This window comes from Octopus bimaculoides, chromosome 11 (assembly GCF_001194135.2).
Source record: "Octopus bimaculoides isolate UCB-OBI-ISO-001 chromosome 11, ASM119413v2, whole genome shotgun sequence".
NCBI classification, from domain to species: Eukaryota; Metazoa; Mollusca; class Cephalopoda; order Octopoda; family Octopodidae; genus Octopus; species Octopus bimaculoides.
Genome location: NC_068991.1, coordinates 48,013,045 through 48,022,954, shown reverse-complemented (window position 1 = coordinate 48,022,954; position 9,910 = coordinate 48,013,045). Strand labels below are relative to the sequence as shown.

The window sequence follows — 9,910 nt, the reverse complement described above, 5'->3', positions numbered from 1 at the left end:
AACTGGTTTTCAAAGCTTCGGATTTTTCGAGTAATCCGCTTCCCAAACTCTGTAATGACTACAGAGATTAAAACAAAAACACCCCTGGCTACTAAAAGAAACATATGGAGAAACGGCGGCATTTGTAGCGGCGGTTGTGGTGGCGATGGTGACGGTGGTATTGGTTTTTGTAAAAGAGTAGTGAAGTGAGGTGGGGTGTGGCTACTGGTGTGCTAAGTTTGGCCAGCGTGACCGGCGGAATTTCTGCATATACGTGTAGAGCAACCTTTTTTTTTTTTTTGTTCATGATCAATGATAACGTTATGAACCGATTATTGTTCTCAAGATGAGTGGTATTTGAACTCCATAATTCACCCTTCGTGGGCTGGTGAGGTCGCTTGGCACCACAGCAAATTTTAAAAGGTATGCAAGTTTTACATTTTTTGTTTAAATAATTTTTATACCTCATTACTTTTATTGTCAATAGTTTATGTATGCACATACAAATTTTGTGTTAAAAATGTCCAGTCATATGGATGTTAAAGCATAAAATAAGGTAATTGAGGTCCAACTGGACTCCATTGGCTTTCTGTGCATTTTTTTTCTGTTCTTTTTTCAGATATTCTGATGAACTCCAAATCAATTTTCTTCGTATTTCTACCGTTATGAACCGATATACTAAATATTTTTGTTTTATTTTATATTTAGTGCTATATGTATAGTTTATAAAACTATAAAAAATGTTGATTTCTTTCAGTAAAGGTTATTTTTTCGGTCAATAAATTATATTTCAATTCCCCCTCCATTAAACGCTAATAATTACAAATATATTTCTGTAAAGTGCGAAATTTCTTGTTCTGTATCATGCACTCACACATATATGCAAGATTAAACAAATATTATTTTATGGATAGTGCGGAAATGCACAAAAATAAGAGGGGGTCCCTCAGGATCTCAATGGGCTTTTGTGTCATTCCAACCCCGCCGGCCACGAAGGGTTAAACTAAATTAAGCGTTATCCGCTTAATTGAATTAAACGTCTTGGTAGTTTTGTATCTTTTGCTTCGTGTTATCAACAGGTTACTACTGTCGGAAAGATTTCATCCAAAACTTACCATCATAAGCAAATTGAAGTTGACGTTATTAATATTATTATAATTTTATGTGTCGCTTTTGCTCCGCTAGATATTATACCGACACAATACTAAAATTGCGAGCCATATCCAATGGTCAAAGGTTCCCTTGGGTCATTCCTTCTTCAGCTTTCTAACACCTTCTTTAGGATCCTTGCTGTTCCCAACAAAGCTGTTTTCTGCGACAATCCCATCCTGATGGTAATTCCTACCTTCCCAAGCCATGCATTTCAACCTTTTACCAACGGTGCATCCTAAATCCTGTTGTTATTTTTCTTGTTTTCTTGTCTATTTTGATTAGTTCATTTAGAGTCCAGTTAAGAATATTGTAACTGTAACTTATAACTGAGACGGCTAGAGTGTTGATACCTATTATCTTGTTTTTTGCATTGAGCTCTGTTTTCAGTATTAATCTAACTCGTCTATAGTATTCCTTTTATGTCTTCTTTTTCATTTGTGTGTCTTGTATCGTATCTAGTTCATTGATTCCTAAGTATTTGTATATCTGGCTTTGGTCTAACTCTCTTATTTCATTTGCTTTATCTAGTGTGATGTTGCTACTCTTGACTAGTTTTCCTCTTTTCAAGGTTACTTCGGCACATTTCTCTAAGCCAAATTTCATGTTTATTTCTTTGGTAAATCCATGTATTGTCTGTAGTAACGTTTTCAGCTGTTTATCATTTGTAGCGTACAGTTTTAGATCATCCATATACAACAGATGGCTGATTGCTTTGCCGTGACAGTTGTATCCACATCCATTTCTGTTTAGCTTGTCATATAAAGGTGTCAGTGCCAAGCAGAAAAGGAGTGGAGACAACGTGTCTCCTTGGAATATTCCTCTTCTAATGAGGATGGCTGTTTCCATGTTTTAGATTTGCTTCGTATTCCTTCCCGTTCATATTTTTGTCTGGGGTGTTCTGGTTTGGAACATTTTGCTCATCATTATACATTCCTATGGTCTGAGTTTGTTGTCTTTCGTTGTTTACTGCGTTTTTGTTGGAAATGTTACGTCTGTCTTCGTATTTTACAGTCCCAGTGCTTATGATATTATTTGGGATTGCTGTGTGGTTACTATCTACGTTTTCCCGATGTATTTTTTTTCCTTTTAAGTGTTCTATTTCTGATTTTTTTTTTTTTTTTGAGAATAATATATCTTCGTATGTTAGCTAGTTTATTAGGGTTCATTGCTGTAACCAGATCTTTATCTAGGTTATTTTTCTTCCAGATTTTATATGTATTTGTTGTTGTATTTTCGTGCTGTGGGTAGAGCACTGCTTTAAAATAAGCGTGTAGGATTGAAATATATTCCTCAAGTGTCTATTTATGCTTTTTTTAATTTTATTTGCGGGACATGAGGAATAACGTCCACCTTTTATTATTATTATTATTATTATTATTATTATTATTATTATTATTATTATTATTATCATTATTATTGTTATTATTATTATTATTATTATTATTATTATTATTATTATTATTATTATTATTATTATTATCTTCTTTCAATTTTGTTTCCATTTCTGGCAGAATCGTTAGTCCGCCAGGAAAATGCTTAGCAGCATTTTGTTCGTCTTCACGTTCTGAGTTTAATTTCCGCCGAGGTCGGCTTTGCCTTTCAGTCCTTCGTGGTCGTTAAGATTAGTACTAGTCGAGTACTGGGGTCGATATAATCGACTAGCCTCTCCCCATAAAATTTCAGGCCTTATGCTTATAATAGAAAGAATTATTATGATAAGGGCAATGAGTTAGTAGAATTGTTAGAGCTTCGGAAAAATGCCTTGTGATATTTCTCTCAAAAAGATCAATCTTACTTTTCATCCCTCAAGAATCGATAAAATAAGGTGCCAGTCAAGTACTGTTATCGAGGGCCTCGACTAACCCTTTCCTCCCAAAACTACTGACCTAGTGATTAAATTAAGAACCATTTTTGTTATTATCAAATTTACTTTCATCCTTCTGAGGTGGATAAAATCAAGTACCAATCAAGTTTCAGAGTGGACAGTATTGCCTAAGCTCCTCTCTCTCAAAATTGCTGATCTAATACCGAAATCAAAAGCTATTATAATTGTTTTTATTATTATTATTATTATTATTATTATTATTGTTGTTGTTATATTGTGCCTATATGTAGAAAAGATTATTATTATTATTATTATTATTATTATTATTATTATTATTATTATTATTATTATTATTATCAATATTATTATTATTATTATTATTATTATTATTATTATTATTATTATTATTATTATTATTAGTGTCATCATCATTACTAATTTCGCCGAGGTCAACTTTCAAGGTTAATAAATTAAGTACCAGTCAAATATTTGGGTCGATGTGATCGACTTTACCTCTTCCCAAAATTTTCAGACTTTGTGCCTATAGTAGAAAGGTTTATCATAGTAGAAAGGTTTATCATTATTATTATTATTATTATTATTATTATTATTATTATTATTATTATTATTATTATTACCTTTGCAAAGCATCTTACGCTGGAAATGTACTACAGTGTCAGCTGTTATGACCTTGCAAGTAGGACCCACTTAGAATTTTCTTCAGGTTGAGTAGCCTATCCCGCTCAAAAGGTCCCTGAATAAGGATTGTTCAAGGATGTTGAACAAAATAACCATGTTTCCAAAGGTGAATTATCCAAACCCCAAAGAATTCCTCTCAACACATGGCTATGATGCTCCCTTACTACTTCTGCTCATGATCAGAGATGCACATATCGTCAGCTACTAAGGGACATGCTCAACTGGTTATGGTCAAGCAACTGACAAGCAAATCTGTGGTATTGAGCAGAATAGACCATCTTTTATACCAAGACAAAACAATGTACATGATAACACTTCCAATCAGTTAAGATCAGAAACCATGAGAGCAACTGCCTGGTACTGCATCATCACCATAATCATCATCATCATCATCATTATTATTATTATTATTATTATTATTATTATTATTATTAATAATGTTGTTGTTGTTGTTGTTGTTGTTGCTATGATCATTATCATCTTTCAGTTCTCTTTCCATTTCTTGCTTAGTGTCTTCCTGGCAGCTAGGGCAGAGAAATGCACAGTCTACATTGGTAGGACATTAAAATATACACACCAGACTGTTCATTTACAAAGTCGTGTAATAGAGAAAAGGGGGAAGAACGACAGAAAGAAAAAGGAAAAAATTAAAAATTAAAAAGTAAACAAAGGAAATAAAAGGGAAAAAGGGAAAGAAAATTCACATCGACAATGCTCTTCTCTGTAGTTGTGACGTACCAATTAAGATAATCTTTTGCACTTCATGCATGGAGGGTAAGCCAGAAATTATTCTTAAATAATTTTCAGTTCCTTTTTTGACCATTCCAGTTGCTCCTACAATCACTGGTATTGTAACCTTCTTAAGATGCTACATCTTTTCGATTTCGATTACCAAATCTTTAATTTTTCTGAACTTACCAAATTCTTTTGCCAAGATATTATGGTCACAAGGTATGCTCATGTCAATCATTAAACAGACTTTATTGTTTTGATCTTTCACAACAATATCTGGTTTATTTGCATTGATGGTCTGGTCTGTACATACTAGAAAGTCCCAAAGAATCGTTACATTTATTATTATTATTATCCTTATTATTATTATTATTATTATTATTATTATTATTATTATTATTATTATTATTATTATTGAGTTCAAATTCCGCCTACGTCAACTTTGCCTTTCATCCTTTCGGGGTCGATAAATTAAGTACCAGTGAAACACTGGAGTCGATGTAATCGACTAGACCCCTCCCACAAAAATTCCAGACCTTGTGCAAAAATTTGAAATAATTATTATTTTTTACTTTTAATCTGCATGTTTGTTACAATCACTTGCCGAGACACATCCGGCGTCCTAGGGCGTGTGAAGGATGAGATATGTTACAGTATGGCTGAAAGCTTGGGGAGGGGAAGTGGCGGGGGAGGGGGAGTGACAGGGGAGAAGAAAGCTTGGGGAGAGGAAGAAATATCTTCATGTAATACAACACGGACATTTAAATGGATAGGGTCTCTCTAAGGATGTGGGCAGTACTTGTCAGCACAATCTTTGGATTTCTCTGTGACATGGTTCTCCTGGGATCTTTCTGACATCCCTTTTTTATCTAGATGTTTCTGACATCCCTTTTTTATCATACCTAGGGCACCAACAATAACAGGAACAGTTGTCGCTTTAAGATGCCATATCTTTCGTATTTCAATTTCCAGGTCCTTATATTTACTTCATTTGTCAAATTCCTCAATTTGTCAAATTCCTCAATTTGTCAAATTCCTCAATTTGTCAAATTCCTCAATTTGTCAAATTCCTTATATTTGTCAAATTCCTAATTTTTATTATCATGATTATTATTATTATTATTGCTATTATTATTATTATTATTATTATTATTATTATTATTATTATTATTATTATTATTATTATTATTTGTCAAATTTATTATTATTATTAGTAGTAGTAGTAGTAATATTATTTTCGTATTGGCTGGACGCGTATCGAATAGCTCATAATTTTTATCTGTTTATATTTGCCTCCAAAAGTTGTTGATTGTTTAATATTGTTAATCTTGAAACCACCAGCATTGTATAGGTCTGCTTGGTTTGCTTGTTTGTACTCCTTTAGGGGCTAAAATTCGAAAAGAAAATTTTCATTTTGTTATGGAAAAAAATAACTTTAAAAACAAACATAACGATGTCCACCCTGCTCAGAGACGCGAGTGCGCATGTCAGAGGTAGCTCTTATAGTGAGTTATAATAAATGTTAGAGTCCTCCACCTTCACCCCTCAAATAGAAGGAGACACAGGTTCAAAGTCCAAAGGACCACACTATGGCAACTAACAGAAACAACTATAACAACACAGCAAAGTAATTTAATTCTAACTATGAAGTTGACTTCCTGAAATAAAAGGGACAATACCACAGACATCAACTAACAGCGACAACAATGCGACCACGGACACGGATATCACGATCTCTATCACCACCACCACTGCAACCACAAAAATCCTGATAGAAGGAAAAAACAAAAACAAAAACAAAAATAATCTCGGCAACACAAATGGCAATAATATTTCGAACGTGAATAACAACATCAACAGCAATAACAACAACAATACATTCGCAGCAACGGCTGCTAAGGGCACTGAACTGTATAATATGGATATACTACAGAAAGTCACATGTCTCACCCAAGCGACCAAACCGATCACGCTCGAGCTTGTTGTACTCTAGCATCTGGTCCGTTTGTATTGAGAAATCTCACAGGATATTGCAGGTCTCCGACTTCGCCACTCTTTCTACTTTATGCTCATACTACGTCTTGCATCTCTCTAGACCCTACTTTTCACACAGTTTCCAATGTAGCACTTCTGCGCTACCTCGTCGTGTCGGCACAACTTATAATGACCCTGGGAAAGTCTGGGACATTCGTTCACGATATGGGCAATGGTTTCGTCAACTCTATTACAGATTCGGTACAGTGGAGACATTTTCTCGTTCCTAAGGTTGACCCTCCAGTTTGTGAATTGATTGTTATTGTTTATACGTGTTTATGCAAATCTCCATTGTCTTTTGTCGCTGAATTCCTTTTGTGGCCCCTGTGGCCAATAACGGAACTACTACTACTACTACTACAACAACAACTATTACTATTATTAAGGCGGTGAGCTGGAAGAATCGATAGTGTTTCTGACAAAATACTTAGCGACATTTTTCCCGGTTCTCTGCGTTCTGAGAAAGGGTAGAAACAAAGTTGACTTCGGTAAATTGATAATTTTGATCAGTAAAAAGGTCAACCATCGTTATTTGGAGACAGTCCAAAAAACAGTCGGATTCGGACGGTCGCTGCAATGCATAGCATCATCTATTTGTGCCGCTGAGTATTGCAGCAATTGCTATTTGACGTCGGCGTGATTTGAACTCAGAGCGCCAAGAGAGGGAACAAATAGCAGGAGCATTCCTCCGACGCTGTAATGATTCCGTCAATTCGCTGCTTTCCCATAGATTTACACATTTAACTGAAAGTTCTACATCAGCAAACACAGAGAAACAGAAAGAGGGTAGATGCACAGAGAGAGGTGGGGAGAGACAGAGAGAGAGAGAGAGAGAGAGAGATTAAATGAATACATTCAAATTCACAAATAAATGCATTCACACAAATATACGCGAGTTCAAAGTAATTTAAAATACCTTAGTTATCAGACTATGTATAATAGCTTCCGTCGGTTGAAACAATTTGTAATAATTTTACATTTTTCACCGACTCATAAATTTGTAGGAGTGGGATTTAATTTTAAACAGTGGTTATTATTTTATTGCAAGTTTAAGAATAACAACAGGACATTTACTGACAGGAAGCGACTCAACACTGACAGTCGAGTTAAATTCATTGTAAAATTAGAGTTGACTTGGACCTTAAGTTTCGCCGGACTGGACGAATAAGCCGTCAAGCGAAATGTAAAGTCTTAATCAACGCTGACTTTACACTAAATAGGTATGGACTTTTGCTTCTAAGCGACTGAATCGATCGTAATGTGTTGCATACTGATTTTGTTATTGTTGTTGTTGTCGTCGTCATTATTGTTGTCATTTAGCCTCCCAGCTCCTCCCCATGTTAGCTCTGGAGTAGGAAACCTATGATGAAATACTTCGCAGTGAGTTAACATAATTTAAATGGATACTGTTCTCGTCATTTAGCCCTCATGCCAGACGTGATCAAGCAATTCTATGATCAAAGGTAATCAGTCCGTAACGGCCTAGCCTTTTTCTTTCAAATTACTTTAGCCAATGTATTTATAAGGTTGTTATATTATTGAGTGAGAGAGCAGTGCATGCCATCAAAGTGACAATGGGGTAAAATATACCAAGCTCAGTATGCCCATCGTGACTACCCGTTTGATAAGGGTACACCAGGCACATGCATCATAACAACTGACAAGCAAATCTGTGGTATTGAGCAGAATATTGAGTAGAATATTATTATTATTATTATTGTTCAGTAGTTTTATTTTTATAACGTGCTTTCACTTCACTACCGAGCGCAGCTCTGTGCGCCTTGGGTATGTGCTGTGGTTTGCTGTGGTGCTCTTATGGTTACTGTATTGAAAGTGTTTTGCGTAGGATGTGTGCAGTGCCCAGTAGTGCAATTTTCTGTGTTATATATATTTGTAAGTCCTGGTGTTTTTGTTATGTATTTGTCTGAATATTTTTTTATTATACCTAAGGCGCCTACTATGATAGGAATTGTTTCTGTTTTTAGATTCCACATTCGAGTTACCTTTATTTCCAGGTCTTTGTATTTTGAAGGTTTTTCCATTTCTTTTAGAGAAACGTTGTCATCTGCTGGTATTGATACATCAATTAGAAAGCATTTTTTTTCTTCATGCTCTTTGACAACTATATCTAGTCCATTTGCCTTAATTTCTCTATCTGTGTGTATTGGCATATCTCAGAGTATGGTTGCTTTCTCGTTTTCTGTGACCTTTTCTGGCGTGTGTTTATACCATCTTTTTTCTGTTGTTATTCCATAGTGTTGGCATAGCTTCCAGTGTATGTTGGTCCCAGCTCTGTCGTGTCTGTGAATATATTCCTTCTTAGCCAGGACTGGGCAGCCAGGACTGGGCAGCCAGAGATAATATTATTATTATTATTATTATTATTATTATTATTATTATTATTATTATTATTATTATTATTGTTGTTGTTGTTGTTGTTGTTGTTGTAATATTAACGAATATTGATACAATGTTCCCTGAAAATCCTGTAAAATTTAAGCAAGATAGGTATAATGATCTAGGACAGAAAAAATAGAAATTGAACAAACACTAAACCCAGAATAGCTATTTAAGTATATAACTGTAATTATTGTTTGAACTGGTAATATAACTAACTATAGGGTGGTTCGAAAGTCCCCCTATCCTACCGAAAACTAATAAGAACAATAGAGGAACAATATAATAATGTCAAACACGTACTGGCTTTAGTATATTCACTTTCATTGACACTGACACTGTCACACATCGAGGTCTGTATGAGCACCATCATTTTCGTGACACAAAATGATGCGGCGTCATGTCCTGTGTGATATTTTACGAAGCTATGCTTTGGTGATTGTTGCAAAGGCTGCCGAAACAGCGCCTTTCAACTGTTGGGTATTCTGGTATTGCTCTTGTGAAACTTGATAATAGAAAATTAAAACAATATTTACAGGAGGTGGCAAGACTTTTGGACCACCCTATACATCCACACAAATCATGAAAAATTGTGTATTATAAAACGAGAAAGGACACGGCTAGTTATGAAATAACAATAAAATATAATTGATGAAGGTGCGAAAATATGCAAAATATTTATGTTTAGCTTGCGATGTGTTAATGTGCACAAGTATTGACATTCAGACATATGTATGTGTGTATGTACGCATACATAAGTCAAACGAAAACCACCCTTCGTACCAAGTAGGCTCGGTAGGGTTACTGGTTAAGTCACCAATGGCACGACCACATACATACATCAACGTATACGTAGGTACGTACCTGCATACAAACATATATATACATACATACATGCATGCATACATACATACATACATACATACATACATACATACATACATGCACACGTATACACGCACATACGTATGCTAGCACAAGCCTAATGTATAAGAGCCAATGTACGAAACTCTCAGCATGTAAGCCACATGGTTATTTCTGGCGATTAAATAGAAAATATATACATATATATAGTGTGGGGGGATGGGTGTG

General features: G+C 34.9%; 1 protein-coding gene across 2 annotated transcripts in view; it reads left to right on the top strand.

The window, feature by feature from the left end:
• The window catches only part of LOC106870833 (uncharacterized), a 44,811-nt gene that overhangs the window by 12,881 nt on the left and 22,020 nt on the right, over positions 1-9,910 (top strand). The window contains exon 2 of one of the 2 annotated variants that reach the window (XM_052971784.1): positions 4,166-4,429. The exons of the other annotated variant lie outside the window; for it this stretch is intronic. Within the exon in view, the coding sequence (XP_052827744.1) occupies positions 4,423-4,429 (7 nt within the window). The 5' untranslated portion in view covers positions 4,166-4,422. The remainder of the gene's footprint in view (positions 1-4,165; positions 4,430-9,910) is intronic. 2 annotated transcript variants of the gene reach the window in all.